Source organism: Salmo salar, chromosome 04, assembly GCF_965601325.2.
Source record: "Salmo salar chromosome 04, fSalSal1, whole genome shotgun sequence".
In the NCBI taxonomy this organism is placed as follows: domain Eukaryota; kingdom Metazoa; phylum Chordata; class Actinopteri; order Salmoniformes; family Salmonidae; genus Salmo; species Salmo salar.
The window spans coordinates 87,159,530-87,176,529 of record NC_138294.1 but is presented as its reverse complement, the minus strand read 5'-3'; the positions used below and the strand labels follow the sequence as shown (position 1 = coordinate 87,176,529).

Here is a 17,000-nt window from a genome sequence, read left to right as displayed (position 1 = left end):
GCGCCTCTCCGAACGGAGTTGCTGAACGATTGAAAGCAACCGGTTTTAAGGGGGATCAGTTATTATTTTTACCACGCCGATATTTCTTTCCTTTTAAAAGCTGGCGAAGTTCGTATTCTACTTGTATGGGTCGTTTGCAACAATTGGATGTGCATTTCGCCACCTACTGTGGCGCGTGGATAAAAACGATCCAAAAAAGGAAAAATATTTGGGTTAAAATAAATAAAATATCATACAAACTATCAAAAAAGAAATAACCTAAACAAAATCAACCTACTTTTCTTTAAAAAAAAAACCCTCATTCTAATCAGGTCTCAACACAGGCGCAGAAGCCTCCTGTGAGGACGAGACATTTCCTAGCGACAATAGTCCTTGCAGTACTTCTGCCGGGATGCCTTGGAGACCCAAAAACTTCTCAGCTGCAGCTGTAATGATATTCTGCTTCTTGGACTTCTTAGACAATTGTGCTGTACAATGAATCACTGTGGCTGTACAGTGCCTTCAGAAAGTATTCAGACCCCTTGACTTTTTCCACATTTTGTTAGGTTACAGCTTTATTGTAAATGTTTTTTTTATTTTTTATTCTCTCGTCAATCTACACACAATACCCCATCATGTCAAAGCTAACTATTTTTTTTGAAAGGTTTGCTAATTTATAAAAAAAACTAAAAAACAACAGATATCACATTTACATAAGTATTCAGACCCTTTGCTCAGTACATTGTTGAAGCACCTTTGCCAGCAATTATAGCCTCAAGTCTTCTTTGGTATGACGTTACAAGCTTGGCACACCTGTATTTGGGGAGTTTCTCCCATTCTTCTCTGCAGATCCTCTCAAGATCTGTCAGGTTGGATGGGGAGCATCTCTCTCCAAAGATGTTCGATCGGGTTCAAGTCCGGGCTCTGGCTGGGCCACTCAAGGACATTCAGAGACTTGTCCAGAAGCCACTCCTGTGTTGTCTTGGCTGTGTGCTGAGGGTTGTTGTCCTGTTGGAAGATGACCCTTCACCCCAGTCTGAGGTTCTGAGCCCTCTGGAGCAGATTTCATCAAGGATCTCTCTGTACTTTGCCCGTTCATCTGTCCCTCGACCCTGACTAGTCTCCCAGTCCCTGCCACTGAAAAACATCCCCACAGCATGATGCTGCTACCACCGTGCTTCACCGTAGAGATGGTGCCAGATTTCCTCCAGATGTGACGCTTAGCATTCACACCAAAGAGTTCAATCTTGGTTTCATCAAACCAGAGAATCTTGTTTCTCATGATCTGAGAGTCCTTTAGGTGCCTTTTGGCAAACTTCAAGCAGGATGTCATGTACCTTTTCCTGAGGAATGGCTTCCATCTGGCCAATCTACCATAAAGTCCTGATTGATGGAGTGCTGCAGAGATGGTTGTCCTTCTGGAAGGTTCTCCCATCTCCACAGAGGAACTCTAGAGCTCTGTCAGAGTGACCATCGGTTTCTTGGTCACCTCCCTGAACAAGGCCCTTCTCCCCCGATTGCTAGGAAGAGTCTTGGTGGTTCCAAACTTCTTCCATTTAAGAATGATGGAGATCACTGTGTTCTTGGGGACCTTCAATGCAGCAGAAATGTTTTTGTTACCCTTCCCCAGATCTGTGCCTCGACACAATCCTGTCTCGGAGCTCTACGGACAATTCCTTTGACCTCGTGGCTTGGATTTTGCTCTGACATGCACTGTCAACTGTGGGACCTTATATAGACAGGTGTGTGCGCCTTTCCAAATCATGTCCAATCAATTGAATTTACCACAGGTGGACTCCAATAACAAAGGGCTTGAATACTTATGTAAATATTGTATTTATTTGTAAATTTGCAAAAATGTCTAAAAACCTGTTTTCGCTTTGTCATTATGGGGTATTGTGTGTAGATTACTGAGGATTTTTATTGATTTAATCCATTTTTGAAAAAGGCTGTAACGTAACAGAATGTGAAAAAAGTCAAGGGGTCTGAATACTTTCCGAAAGCTCTGTAAATGCCACAAAATCCACCTTCTTCACATTGAGTGTATCCAGATCATCCGATTGACTTTAAACACTATCAACTGGTTGCAATGGATCCACCTCCATATCTTCAACACTGTTGCCTCTTTCCCCTTCGACTCTCTTCACCGCCTCCACGTAGGAGATCTGCTGCACAGCCCTGATCCTTGACACCTCAAACTCCTTCACCCTAACAGGGCACTCAAGGAAGTCCAGAGTATGATCCCCATCACAGTTGCAACATTTTCCATTCACAGATTATTCTATTTCATACTTCTACCATCAGCAAACACTTGACACGTGACCTTATCCTTTACAATTCCCACACTGTAGTGGTTTGGACACAAACGCTCTCCCCGCATACCTCACATATCCAAGCTTCACATATTCAGGTAGAGTCTCCCTCAAACAACAATAATATCGATAGGCTTTTCTCCTTCCTTCCATTTACCATACGGGTCAGGTGACGTGTACTGACCACTCCTGTGAGTTTCTGACTAAGGTACTCATCATCTATATGCAAGGAGCCTCCAGCTATAACTCCTCCGGCAGATCAATACGTGTTGCTTCTGACGTAGACAATTTAGCCAGATCCAGTGTACGTTTATTCTGTTCTTCATCGACACAATTAACCAGGGGGCCAGCAGCGTAGCCTAGTGGTTAGAGTGTTGGACTAGTAACCGAAAGGTTTCAAGATCGAATCCCTGAGCTGACAAGGTAAAAATCTGTTGTTCTGCCCCTGAACAAGGCAGTTAACCCACTGTTCCTAGGCCGTCATTGAAAATAAGAATTTGTTCTTAACTGCCGTGACTAGTTAAATAAAGGTTAAATCAAAACAAGGCGTCTTCTAGTCACCTTGATGAAATTTCCCACTGCTTTCTTCACAGTCCACGATATTAAAAATGGATTTCCCAAATTATTCTCCTAGTCTAATTAGAAATGCATTACTAGACCAGTCATTGTCTTCTACTACAACTTTTGCTTGTTTTGTTCCATTCTTTGATTTCACAATTTTCCATTCATTGTCACAAACTTCACTTGTCGCAGTTTCAGATTCAAGCACAGCCGCCATTTCCTCTCGCTATCATCAACCGTCGGCTGGTGATATTTGACAGATTTGTCTTCTACTACAACTTTTGCTTGTTTTGTTCCATTCTTTGATTTCACAATTTTCCATTCATTGTCACAAACTTCACTTGTCGCAGTTTCAGATTCAAGCACAGCCGCCATTTCCTCTCGCTATCATCAACCGTCGGCTGGTGATATTTGACAGATTTTTTTTCATTTGAAGATAACGTTCTCATCTCTTTCTCTCTCTCTCTCTCTCTCTCTCTCCCTCTCCCTCTCCCTCTCCCTCTCCCTCTCTCTCTCTCTCTCTCCCTCCCTCCCTCCCTCCGTCTCCCTCTCTCACTCTCTCTCTCCCTCTCCCTCTCCCTCTCACTCTCACTCTCTCTCTCTCTCTCCCTCTCCCTCTCCCTCTCCCCTCTCCCCCTCTCTCACTCCCTCTCCCTCTCCCTCTCCCTCTCCCTCTCTCTCTCTCTCTCTCCCTCCCTCCCTCCGTCTCCCTCTCTCCCTCTCTCACTCTCTCTCTCTCTCCCTCCCTGTCTCCCTCTCCCCTCTCTCACTCTCTCTCTCTCTCTCTCTCTCTCTCCCTCTCCCTCTCCCTCTCCCTCTCCCTCTCCCTCTCTCCCTCTCTCTCTCTCTCCCTCCCTCCCTCCCTCCGTCTCCCTCTCTCCCTCTCTCTCTCTCTCCCTCTCTCACTCTCTCTCTCTCCCTCTCTCTCTCACTCTCCCTCTCTCTCTCTCTCTCTCTCCCTCTCTCCCTCTCCCTCTCTCTCTCTCTCTCTCTCGTACCTCAGGGGGACTCTTCTTTTGTGGTGATGACCAACTACATTATGACCCAAGGTCAGAAAATTGATAAATGTTCTGAGGTAAGTCAACTCCTCTCAAAAGTTTTTCTTCATATTGCTTTACCTAAATTTGCACAGAGATCATGATTCAGGAGTGTACAAAAAATTAGGAACTCTTGCTCTTTCCGTGACATAGACTGACCAGGCGAATCCAGATAAAAGCTATGGTCCCTTATTGATGTCACCTGTTTGAGTGTGTCATGAACTGCAACGCTGCTGTGTTTTCACGCTCAACAGTTTCCCGTGTGTATCAAGAATGGTCCATCACCCAAAGGACATCCAGCCAACTTGACACAACTGTGGGACGACATGGAGTCAACATAGACCAGTATCCCTGTGGAACGCTTTCGATGCCTTGTAGTCCATTCCCCCGATGAATTGAGTCTGTTCTGAAGGCAAAAGTGTCTGCAACTCAAGATTAGGAAGGTGTTCCTAATGTTTTGTACACTTAGTGTGTGTGTGTGTGTGTGTGTGTGTATATAACTATGTCAGTGGAGGCTGCTGAGGTGAGAGCGTCTCATAATAATGTCTGGAACGGAGCAAATGGAATGGCATCAAACACCTGGAAAACATGTGTTTGATGTATTTAATACCATTCCACTGATTTCGCTCCTTTCATTACAACAAGCCTGTTCCTCCCAATTAAGGTGCCACTAACCTCCTGTGATATATGTACAGTGCATTCGGGAAAAGTATTCAGACCTATTGACTTTTTCCACATTTTGTTATGTTACAGCCTTATTCTACAATGGATTAAATAATTTTTTCCCATCATCAATCTAATCAAGATACCCCATAATGACAAAGCCCAAATTATTTTTTGGAGATTTTTGCAATAATAAATAATGAAATATCACAATTACACAAGTATTCAGATCCTTTACTCAGTACTTTGTTGAAACACCTTTGGCAGCGATTACAGCCTCGAGTCTTCTTGGGTATGACGCTATAAGCTTGGCACACCTGTATTTGGGGAGTTTCTCCCATTCTTCTCTGCAGATCCTCTCAAGCTCTGTCTGGTTGGATGGGGAGCGTCGCTGCACAGCTATTTTCAGGTCTCTCCAGAGATGTTCGTTCGGGTTCAAGTCCGGGCTCTGGGCTCTGGCTCAAGGTCATTCAGAGACTTGTCCCAAAGCCACTCTTGGCTGTGTGCTTAGAGTCATTGTCTTGTTGGAAGCTGACCCTTCACCCCAGTCTGAGGTCCTTAGTGCTCTGTAGCAGGTTTATATCAAGGATCTCTCTGTACTTTGCTCCGTTCATCTCTCCCTCAATCTTGACTAGTCTCCCAGTCCCTGCTGCTGAAAAACATCCCCATATAAGGATGCTGCCACCGTGATGCTCAAGAAGGCGTCAACAGACATGGCAGAACTCCTTCTAGATCCTAAGCAATTTTGCAGTATTTTGTTTTTTTTGTGTGTGATATTTCTTACATTATCAGTCCAGAATGTTTTTTTGTGATATTACATACAGCCGGAAATAACTTTTGGATATCAGAGCGGCGGCAACTCACTGGCTTTTACGGCCAGGAATACAACTTTCCCGAATTGGATCCTTTGTTCGTACCCACCAGGGCAATTGAAGTTATCCCAGAGGCTGCTCCAAGTTACCGACGTCGGAGAAGAGGTATTCGGAGTGAACTTCTAGTCCAACTCAGGAGGTGGGCACACCATCCACCTCTTCCAAGTATATTACTCGCTTATGTTCAGTCTCTGGACAATAAATTAGATGAGCTCAGGGCGAGGATCTCTTTCCAGAGACACATCAGTGACTGTAACATACTCTGTTTCACTGATTCATGGCTCTCTCGGGATATACTGTCCCCATCCATACAGCCAGCTGGGTTTTCAGTTAATTGCTCAGACAGAAATAAAGATTTTAACGAAGCAAATTTTAGGAAAACGCTACCGAAGTTCTATCAACACATTGACTGTACTACTAGCTTAGGAAAAACACTAGATTACTGCTACTCGCCTTTTCAAGATGCCAACAAGGCCCTCCCCAGCCCTCCATTTGGCAAATCAGAAACTCAAAAAGTAAGTACCTGTGCTAAGGTCGATTCAACACTGGTCTGACCAATCAAAATCCATGCTTCAAGATTGTTTTGATCACGCAGACTGGGATATGTTCTGGGTAGCCTTTGAGAATAACATTCCGCTCTCAAAACATCTAGACGAAAAGTCAAAAAAGTACAATAAAAGTTTGTAGAAACATCTCAAACAATGTTTAAAATCAATCCTCAGGTTGTTTTTGTCATAAATAATCAGTAATATTTCAACCGGACAAAAGCTTCGTCAATAGAAAAGTAGAAATAAGAAAGGCGCGCTCCCGATCACGTGCTGGACTCATGTCTGGAAATTTCCACTGTCCACTCATTGAAAGTGCTGTATCTCCCTCATTTTTCAGAGTAAAAGCCTGAAACAATGCCTAAAGACTGGCTACATGTAGAAGAAGCCATAGAGATCGTGAACTGGGTCCTTTGTATGGTGGATAGGCTTTCAATGGAAAAACAGCCTTTCAAAATAATAGTACTTCCTGGATAGATTTTCCTCATACTCACAGACATTATTTTAACAGTTTTGGAAACTTTAGAGTGTTTGCTATCCAAATCTACCAATTATATGCATATCCTAGCTTCTGGGCCTGAGTAACAGGCAGTTTACTTTGGGCTTTTCATCCAAAATTCCGAATGCTGCCCCCTACACTAGTACATTTGCACACAAAAAAATGAGTATTGTGTGTAGATATTTAATACATTTTAGAATAAGGCTGTAACGTAACAAAATGTGGAAAAAGGGAAGGGGTCTGAATACTTTCCGAATACACTGTACACTCACTCCAACTCCTGTGTTTCAGCCCCCAAACTCGAAGAATCGATGCAGCTCCGACGCAGACTGTGAAGGGAGATCAGAACGTACGGGAGATGGTAAAGTCCGGACGGCATGGCAGTGTGACAGTGTGGCACAGTCCCCTTCACTAACTCAGTGTTTCTCAACCTCTGGTCCGTGGACCAGCGCCAGTCTATGGTAAATCGCCGGCCAGTCCCTGAGATAGTTAACGGACACTAATGTCGTCAGTTCTACAGTGCTAGTTTGAATGTAAGTTTCCCCCAAGGAGGAAAAAAACATTGCTTGTTGGCCCCTGGTATGAAAAAGGTTGAGAAACACTGTGACTAACTAACCCTCCTCAATAACTTCCGCATTGGCAAATCTAGCCATCCATTACTACCACTACCCCCTCCCTACCTGACTACTCACACTAGCCATCGTCTCTGTGACTACGTTATGAGGGATAAACAACGAGGGGCTGGGAGTTCTGTGGAAATAATGAGCCCTTCGTTGTCTATCCCTTACTTTCTTAAATTAGTACTATATAGAGGATTCTCATTGTACATATTTCTAGCCACCAGTCTCTGTACTGATAACTGAAATTAAATGTTATTTATCAGAAATTAAAACGGCACATGATTTCACTTGTCAGAGAGCAACAACAACAAAAAACTTTCAGGTGTTTTAAGTGTCCAGTTGTCTCATTGTTTTAGGATTAAGTTTGTTTATCGTTGGTAAACTTTCTCAGCGGTTCTTTGGTGAGTTTCAGTTCACAATCCTGTGACAAACGAGGATGGGAGGAAGAGACAGGTGATCCCATTCCTTTTTTTGGAGGAAAGTAATGGTGGACTGTAGGAAAGTCAGAGCAGTGTATTGGGTTTATTCTGTACTCTGGGGCTTCTATGAGCTAAATGTACAATACACTAGTCACACAAAACAAACATTTTGACTAGTCAGGAATTTCCCTGCCCGAAGTCATGCTTTCAAGAAGAAAAAGTATGCTTGATTTAGATCAACAACTTTCCATGTTCTTAGCAGCCAGGATCCAGGATGGTTGAGTGACTTGGATTATCATTCTATTAAAGCATGCAAACAGACACAGTCAGAGACATAGGCACACAGTCAGAGACATAGGCACACAGTCAGAGACATAGGCACACAGTCAGAGACATAGGCACACAGTCAGAGACATAGGCACACAGTCAGAGACATAGGCACACAGTCAGAGACGTAGGCACACAGTCAGAGACATAGGCACACAGTCAGAGACGTAGGCACACAGTCAGAGACGTAGGCACACAGTCAGAGACATAGGCACACAGTCAGAGACAGGCACACAGTCAGAGACATAGGCACACAGTCAGAGACAGGCACACAGTCAGAGACATAGGCACACAGTCAGAGACATAGGCAGACAGTCAAAGACATAGGCAGACAGTCAGAGACAGGCGCACAGTCAGAGACAGGCGCACAGTCAGAGACATAGGCACACAGTCAGAGACATAGGCACACAGTCAAAGACATAGGCAGACAGTCAGAGACAGGCGCACAGTCAGAGACAGGCGCACAGTCAGAGACATAGGCACACAGTCAGAGACATAGGCACACAGTCAAGAGACATAGGCACACAGTCAGAGACATAGGCACACAGTCAAGAGACATAGGCACACAGTCAGAGACATAGGCACACAGTCAGAGACATAGGCACACAGTCAGAGACATAGGCACACAGTCAGAGACATAGGCAGACAGTCAGAGACAGGCAGACAGTCAGAAACAGGCAGATAAATAGTAGAGTAGCAGCAGTGGATCCAATAATAATTCTAAAACCTATATAACGTGGCAGTTGAAAGGGTTGGTTGTGTATATTATAACAGTCCTTATGTGACCCTGGGTTACACCCAAGCCTCTTCAACCTCTCAGAACCACATCAGCCCTTTCAGTTTCAATCAGAAAGCTGTTGGCAGATGATTTAGATCTGATGACGCCACCACTGCCGTGTTGACTTGGTGGGCATCTATATATCCTTGTGTCCTTGAGAAGGATGTGCTGGTTAATGGTTAGACTGTGGTTGAAACTAGAGGCAAGCAAACAGAACAGAAGCTGTTGCTATAAGAGTTAAAGCCCTCAAGGTGAACCAGTCTTATGATCATGTCCTGTGGGGTGGCTCACTTTACCGTGTCTGTAAATCTTTTTCACACTTCTCTGCCAATCCAGCTAGGGCCAGAGAGACAGGACCAGAAAGACGGGACCTAAAAGACGGGACCAGAGAGACAGGACAGACAAGATAGAGAGAGACAGGATAGGGAGAGACAGGACAGGGAGAGACTGGGCCAGGGAGACGGGACCAGGGAGACGGGACCAGGGAGACGGGACCAGGGAGACGGGACCAGGGAGGCAGGACCAGGGAGGCAGGACCAGGGAGGCAGGACCAGGGAGGCAGGACCAGGGAGACAGGACCAGGGAGACAGGACCAGGGAGACAGGACCAGGGAGACAGGACCACACACAGATAATAACCATGCTTATCATGCAGAAAGAAATGATCCTTACAGTATAAGATCAGTGAGAGATGAAAGAGATGCATCGCTCACTTAACTATTTCCTTTGGTGTTCTGTAATGAGACACATTTTAGTCGAGATTCTAAGTTTGGATGAGTGGATGATTGAAACAGCAATTCTATTTCTGTAAAGTGGAAGTCATTTCTTCAGGTTAAAAGACATCCTCATCTGTGGTAGGGTTGTCACGATACCAGTATCACGATACTACGATAACTGATTTTCCCTGGCAACAAGGAAAACACAAAGCAGACTAAACTCTTTGAATCTTTAAAAACCCTGCTGTATGAAACATAGTGTGATTATAACTTGTTAAAAGAAACATGTGATTCTGGGTGACAACATCAGGCTGTTTGTTTCCAACATTACGACTGTTTTCCTCAGTCAGCTTCATGTTTTGTTTCCTTGCAACGATACCTCTTGAGTATCGCGATACCGATATAGTGACAACCCTAATCTGTGGGCTCATAGTTGTTACTCCATGTTGAAAAGGTATATCCCTCGTGTCTTTTCTCCGTGTCTCTGTCCCACTGCCCCCCCCCCCCCCCTCACCACCACCTCCACCCCCCCCCCCCCCCCACCACCCCAAGGACATATGACGGGGAAGTGTTTGGTGAACACAACCAAGATGTGTGAGGTGCTAGCCTGGTGTCCTGTGGAAGATGACGGCAATATCCCAGAGTATGTAAGATCCCTGAAAATGATGTTAACACTTTACAGGTATAATGTTTTATTACTCATCAGAAGTGTTATGTACTGAATGGTACTGAACAACTTTTGACTCTACCGAGTGATTTGTAGGCTGATGAAATGAAAACGGTCTCTACCAATTTCCTTTTATGACCCTTTCTGTGTGCGTCTGTGTGTGTATAATGTGTTTATGCTTTGTTGGTCTTTGTTTTCATATGTTCTACTGTTTTCTGTGCAGTCCTGCGCTGTTGATGTCGGCAGAGAACTTCACACTGTTCATCAAAAACACAATCAACTTTCCAGCCTATGGTGTTACGAGGTAAGACCCCTGTTTGATCCACAACGTGCATCCTTTCATCAACGCCTATTGAAAATGAGGAGAGTAACATGGATCCAGTCTATAATACTCATAAAAGCATAAAATAGTTGCTTCTTCTTCCTAATATCATTAGTATTTGCACATGCGAAAAGCTGTGCTGGACGCAGGTGGTGTCTGTCTCTCTGAACCTACACGATCCTGCCAAACATTATACAGCAAAATAATCATACCGTTACCACACCATTGCCAATTACCATAGCAACAACATGAGGACATCTCTCCCCTCCTGCTTCCCTGATAGTGAACTGAGGTCAGTGGCAGGTCATCCAGTATCTCCCTGATAGTGAGCTGAGGTCAGGTCAGGGTCAGGTCATCCAGTAAGTCCCTGATAGTGAGCTGAGGTCAGGTCAGGTTCAGGTCATCCAGTATCTCCCTGATAGTGAGCTGAGGTCAGTGGCAGGTCATCCAGTAACTCCCTGATAGTGAGCTGAGGTCAGGTCAGGGTCAGGTCATCCAGTAACTCCCTGATAGTGAGCTGAGGTCAGGTCAGGGTCAGGTCATCCAGTAAGTCCCTGATAGTGAGCTGAGGTCAGGTCAGGTTCAGGTCATCCAGTAACTCCCTGATAGTGAGCTGAGGTCAGTGGCAGGTCATCCAGTAACTCCCTGATAGTGAGCTGAGGTCAGGTCAGGGTCAGGTCATCCAGTAACTCCCTGATAGTGAGCTGAGGTCAGGTCAGGGTCAGGTCATCCAGTAAGTCCCTGATAGTGAGCTGAGGTCAGGTCAGGTTCAGGTCATCCAGTATCTCCCTGATAGTGAGCTGAGGTTAGGTCAGGTTCAGGTCATCCAGTAACTCCCTGATAGTGAGCTGAGGTCAGTGGCAGGTCATCCAGTAACTCCCTGATAGTGAGCTGAGGTCAGGTCAGGGTCAGGTCATCCAGTAACTCCCTGATAGTGAGCTGAGGTCAGGTCAGGGTCAGGTCATCCAGTAACTTCCTGATAGTGAGCTGAGGTCAGGTCAGTGGCAGGTCATCCAGTAATTCCCTGATAGTGAGCTGAGGTCAGTGGCAGGTCATCCAGTAACTCCCTGATAGTGAGCTGAGGTCAGTGGCAGGTCATCCAGTAACTCCCTGATAGTGAGCTGAGGTCAGGTCAGGGTCAGGTCATCCAGTAACTCCCTGATAGTGAGCTGAGGTCAGGTCAGGTCAGGGTCAGGTCATCCAGTAACTTCCTGATAGTGAGCTGAGGTCAGGTCAGTGGCAGGTCATCCAGTAACTCCCTGATAGTGAACTGAGGTCAGTGGCAGGTCATCCAGTATCTCCCTGATAGTGAGCTGAGGTCAGGTCAGGGTCAGGTCATCCAGTAAGTCCCTGATAGTGAGCTGAGGTCAGGTCAGGTTCAGGTCATCCAGTAACTCCCTGATAGTGAGCTGAGGTCAGGTCAGGTTCAGGTCATCCAGTAACTCCCTGATAGTGAGCTGAGGTCAGTGGCAGGTCATCCAGTAACTCCCTGATAGTGAGCTGAGGTCAGGTCAGGGTCAGGTCATCCAGTAACTCCCTGATAGTGAGCTGAGGTCAGGTCAGGGTCAGGTCATCCAGTAACTTCCTGATAGTGAGCTGAGGTCAGGTCAGTGGCAGGTCATCCAGTAATTCCCTGATAGTGAGCTGAGGTCAGTGGCAAGTCATCCAGTAACTCCCTGATAGTGAGCTGAGGTCAGGGTCAGGTCATCCAGTAACTCCCTGATAGTGAGCTGAGGTCAGTGGCAGGTCATCCAGTAAATCCCTGATAGTGAGCTGAGGTCAGGTCAGTGGCAGGTCATCCAGTAACTCCCTGATAGTGAGCTGAGGTCAGGTCAGGGTCAGGTCATCCAGTAACTCCCTGACAGTGAGCTGAGGTCAGGTCAGGGTCAGGTCATCCAGTAACTCCCTGATAGTGAGCTGAGGTCAGGTCAGGGTCAGGTCATCCAGTAACTCCCTGACAGTGAGCTGAGGTCAGGTTAGTGGCAGGTCATCCAGTAACTCCCTGATAGTGAGCTGAGGTCAGGTCAGGGTCAGTTCATCCGGTAACTCCCTGATAGTGAGCTGAGGTCAGGTCAGTGTCAGGTCATCCAGTAACTCCCTGATAGTGAGCTGAGGTCAGATCAGGGTCAGGTCATCCAGTAACTCCCTGATAGTGAGCTGAGGTCAGGTCAGGGTCAGGTCATCCAGTAACTCCCTGATAGTGAGCTGAGGTCAGGTCAGGGTCAGGTCATCCAGTATCTCCCTGATAGTGAGCTGAGGTCAGTGGCAGGTCATCCAGTAACTCCCTGATAGTGAGCTGAGGTCAGGTCATCCAGTAACTCCCTGATAGTGAGCTAAGGTCAGTGGCAGGTCATCCAGTAACTCCCTGATAGTGAGCTGAGGTCAGGTCAGTGGCAGGTCATCCAGTAACTCCCTGATAGTGAGCTGAGGTCAGGTCAGGGTCAGGTCATCCAGTAACTCCCTGATAGTGAGCTGAGGTCAGTGGCAGGTCATCCAGTAACTTCCTGATAGTGAGCTGAGGTCAGGTCAGTGGCAGGTCATCCAGTAACTCCCTGATAGTGAGCTGAGGTCAGTGGCAGGTCATCCAGTAAATCCCTGATAGTGAGCTGAGGTCAGGTCAGTGGCAGGTCATCCAGTAACTCCCTGATAGTGAGCTGAGGTCAGGTCAGGGTCAGGTCATCCAGTAACTCCCTGACAGTGAGCTGAGGTCAGGTCAGGGTCAGGTCATCCAGTAACTCCCTGATAGTGAGCTGAGGTCAGGTCAGGGTCAGGTCATCCAGTAACTCCCTGACAGTGAGCTGAGGTCAGGTTAGTGGCAGGTCATCCAGTAACTCCCTGATAGTGAGCTGAGGTCAGGTCAGTGGCAAGTCATCCAGTAACTCCCTGATAGTGAGCTGAGGTCAGTGGCAGGTCATCCAGTATCTCCCTGATAGTGAGCTGAGGTCAGGTCAGGGTCAGGTCATCCAGTAACTCCCTGACAGTGAGCTGAGGTCAGGTCAGGGTCAGGTCATCCAGTAACTCCCTGATAGTGAGCTGAGGTCAGGTCAGGGTCAGGTCATCCAGTAACTCCCTGATAGTGAGCTGAGGTCAGGTCAGGGTCAGGTCATCCAGTAACTACCTGATAGTGAGATGAGGTCAGGTCAGTGGCAGGTCATCCAGTAACTCCCTGACAGTGAGCTGAGGTCAGGGTCAGGTCTTCCAGTAACTCCCTGATAGTGAGCTGAGGTCAGGTCACGGTCAGGTCATCCAGTAACTCCCTGATAGTGAGCTGAGGTCAGGTAGGGTCAGGTCATCCAGTAACTCCCTGATAGTGAGCTGAGGTCAGGTCAGGGTCAGTTCATCCGGTAACTCCCTGATAGTGAGCTGAGGTCAGGTCAGTGTCAGGTCATCCAGTAACTCCCTGATAGTGAGCTGAGGTCAGATCAGGGTCAGGTCATCCAGTAACTCCCTGATAGTGAGCTGAGGTCAGGTCAGGGTCAGGTCATCCAGTAACTCCCTGATAGTGAGCTGAGGTCAGGTCAGGGTCAGGTCATCCAGTATCTCCCTGATAGTGAGCTGAGGTCAGTGGCAGGTCATCCAGTAACTCCCTGATAGTGAGCTGAGGTCAGGTCATCCAGTAACTCCCTGATAGTGAGCTAAGGTCAGTGGCAGGTCATCCAGGAACTCCCTGATAGTGAGCTGAGGTCAGGGTCAGGTCTTCCAGTAACTCCCTGATAGTGAGCTGAGGTCAGGTAGGGTCAGGTCATCCAGTAACTCCCTGATAGTGAGCTGAGGTCAGGTCAGGGTCAGGTCATCCAGTAACTCCCTGATAGTGAGCTGAGGTCAGGTAGGGTCAGGTCATCCACTAACTCCCTGATATTGAGCTGAGGTCAGGTCAGGGTCAGTTCATCCGGTAACTCCCTGATAGCAAGCTGAGGTCAGGTCAGTGTCAGGTCATCCAGTAACTCCCTGATAGTGAGCTGAGGTCAGATCAGGGTCAGGTCATCCAGTAACTCCCTGATAGTGAGTTGAGGTCAGGTCAGTGGCAGGTCATCCAGTAACTCCCTGATAGTGAGCTGAGGTCAGGTCAGTGGCAGGTCATCCAGTAACTCCCTGATAGTGAGCTGAGGTCAGGTCAGGGTCAGGTCATCCAGTAACTCCCTGATAGTGAGCTGAGGTCAGTGGCAGGTCATCCAGTAACTTCCTGATAGTGAGCTGAGGTCAGGTCAGTGGCAGGTCATCCAGTAACTCCCTGATAGTGAGCTGAGGTCAGGTCAGGGTCAGGTCATCCAGTAACTCCCTGATAGTGAGCTGAGGTCAGTGGCAGGTCATCCAGTAACTCCCTGATAGTGAGCTGAGGTCAGGTCAGGGTCAGGTCTTCCAGTAACTCCCTGATAGTGAGCTGAGGTCAGTGGCAGGTCATCCAGTAACTCCCTGATAGTGAGCTGAGGTCAGGTCAGGGTCAGGTCATCCAGTAACTCCCTGATAGTGAGCTGAGGTCAGTGGCAGGTCATCCAGGAACTCCCTGATAGTGAGCTGAGGTCAGGGTCAGGTCTTCCAGTAACTCCCTGATAGTGAGCTGAGGTCAGTGGCAGGTCATCCAGTAACTCCCTGACAGTGAGCTGAGGTCAGGTCAGTGGCAGGTCATCCCGTAACTCCCTGACAGTGAGCTGAGGTCAGGTCGTCCAGTAACTCTCCTAGGATCATGAGAGGCAACATAAGTCAACATGAGAAGAGCCAGATTCTATAGGTTAACATGAGAAGAGACAGATTCTATAGGTTAACATGAGAAGAGACAGATTCTATAGGTTAACATGAGAAGAGACAGATTCTATAGGTTAACATGAGAAGAGACAGATTCTATAGGTTAACATGAGAAGAGACAAATTCTATAAGTCAACATGAGAAGAGCCAGATTCTATAGGTTAACATGAGAAGAGCCAGATTCTATAGGTTAACATGAGAAGAGACAGATTATATAGGTTAACATGAGAAGAGCCAGATTCTATAGGTGAACATGAGAAGAGCCAGATTCTATAGGTTAACATGAGAAGAGACAGATTCTATAGGTTAACATGAGAAGAGACAGATTCTATAGGTTAACATGAGAAGAGACAGATTCTATAGGTTAACATGAGAAGAGACAGATTCTATAGGTTAACATGAGAAGAGACAAATTCTATAAGTCAACATGAGAAGAGCCAGATTCTATAGGTTAACATGAGAAGAGCCAGATTCTATAGGTTAACATGAGAAGAGACAGATTCTATAGGTTAACATGAGAAGAGCCAGATTCTATAGGTTAACATGAGAAGAGACAGATTCTATAGGTTAACATGAGAAGAGCCAGATTCTATAGGTTAACATGAGAAGAGCCAGATTCTATAGGTTAACATGAGAAGAGACAGATTCTATAGGTTAACATGAGAAGAGACAGATTCTATAGGTTAACATGAGAAGAGACAGATTCTATAGGTTAACATGAGAAGAGACAAATTCTATAAGTCAACATGAGAAGAGCCAGATTCTATAGGTTAACATGAGAAGAGACAGATTCTATAGGTTAACATGAGAAGAGCCAGATTCTATAGGTTAACATGAGAAGAGACAGATTCTATAGGTTAACATGAGAAGAGACAGATTCTATAGGTTAACATGAGAAGAGACAGATTCTAGGTTAAAATCATATGGAGATATACACTACCCAATGGGGGAAAAATGCTTGAATCAATGTTGTTTCCACGTCATTTCAACAAAAAGATTCAATTTGATCAAAACAGGAATGGAGGGCATTACCAGATTACTTTGAATCACCGTTGAAAACTGATTGGGTTTGCAAAAGTCATCAACGTTAGAGAATTTCGTCAGATTTTCACCCAACTTTTAACCTAAATCCAATGTTGTTATTTTTTGGTCACGTTAGTTGACAACTCAACCAACTGTAAATCAAAAATAGACGTTGAACTGCTGTCTGTGTCCAGTGGGTAGGTTTTCCACTTTCTGAAGATAGATGATCAGGACAGTAATGGCTTGGTCAATACACATTTAACACAACCACAGATTCATAATTCATTATGTATATATACACTAGATGACTAACATGGGGCGCAGTTTTGAAGCCATCCTGCCTCCATCTTGGCACTCCCTCGCCACTGTAAACAAATACAGTATTTAGGAAGAGATAGACATGCATGTATTAATGTCTACCTACATTTTTTGCCACATTTATTCTATTACAGACACCTTATTGTATACTTTGAAATTATACTATGTGAGCTAAACATAAATTATTATAATAATATAAATATAAATATATATAAATCAAGTAAATCGTGATATTAGATTATTTTGCCTTTTAAGGAAATTCTTCAAAGTAGCCACCCTTTGCCTTGATGACAGCTTTGCACACTCTTGGCATTTTTTCAACCAGCTTCACCTGGAATGCTTTTCCAACAGTATTGAAGGAGTTCCCACATATGTTGAGCACTTGTTGGCTGCTTCACTCTGCGGTCCAACTCATCCCAAATCATCTCAATTGGGTTGAGGTCGGGTGATTGTGGAGGCCAGGTCATCTAATGCAGGACTCCATCACTCTCCTTCTTGGTCAAATAGCCCTTACACAGCCTGGAGGTGTGTTGGGTCATTGTCCTGTTAAAAAACACATGATAGTCCCACTAAGCGCAAACCAGATGGGATGGCGTATCG

At 45.8% G+C, this 17,000-nt stretch overlaps 1 protein-coding gene across 3 annotated transcripts in view; it reads left to right on the top strand.

Annotated features, from left to right (window-relative positions):
* LOC106603936 (P2X purinoceptor 1) overlaps window positions 1-17,000 on the top strand; it is an 84,587-nt gene that overhangs the window by 55,969 nt on the left and 11,618 nt on the right. For 2 of the 3 annotated variants that reach the window (XM_082974772.1, XM_014198190.3), the window contains exons 3-6: window positions 3,856-3,927; window positions 6,760-6,829; window positions 9,880-9,970; window positions 10,218-10,298. In XM_082974772.1, the coding sequence (XP_082830898.1) occupies window positions 3,856-3,927; window positions 6,760-6,829; window positions 9,880-9,970; window positions 10,218-10,298 (314 nt within the window). The remainder of the gene's footprint in view (window positions 1-3,855; window positions 3,928-6,759; window positions 6,830-9,879; window positions 9,971-10,217; window positions 10,299-17,000) is intronic. The other variant, XM_045717397.2, reaches the window with a different exon arrangement.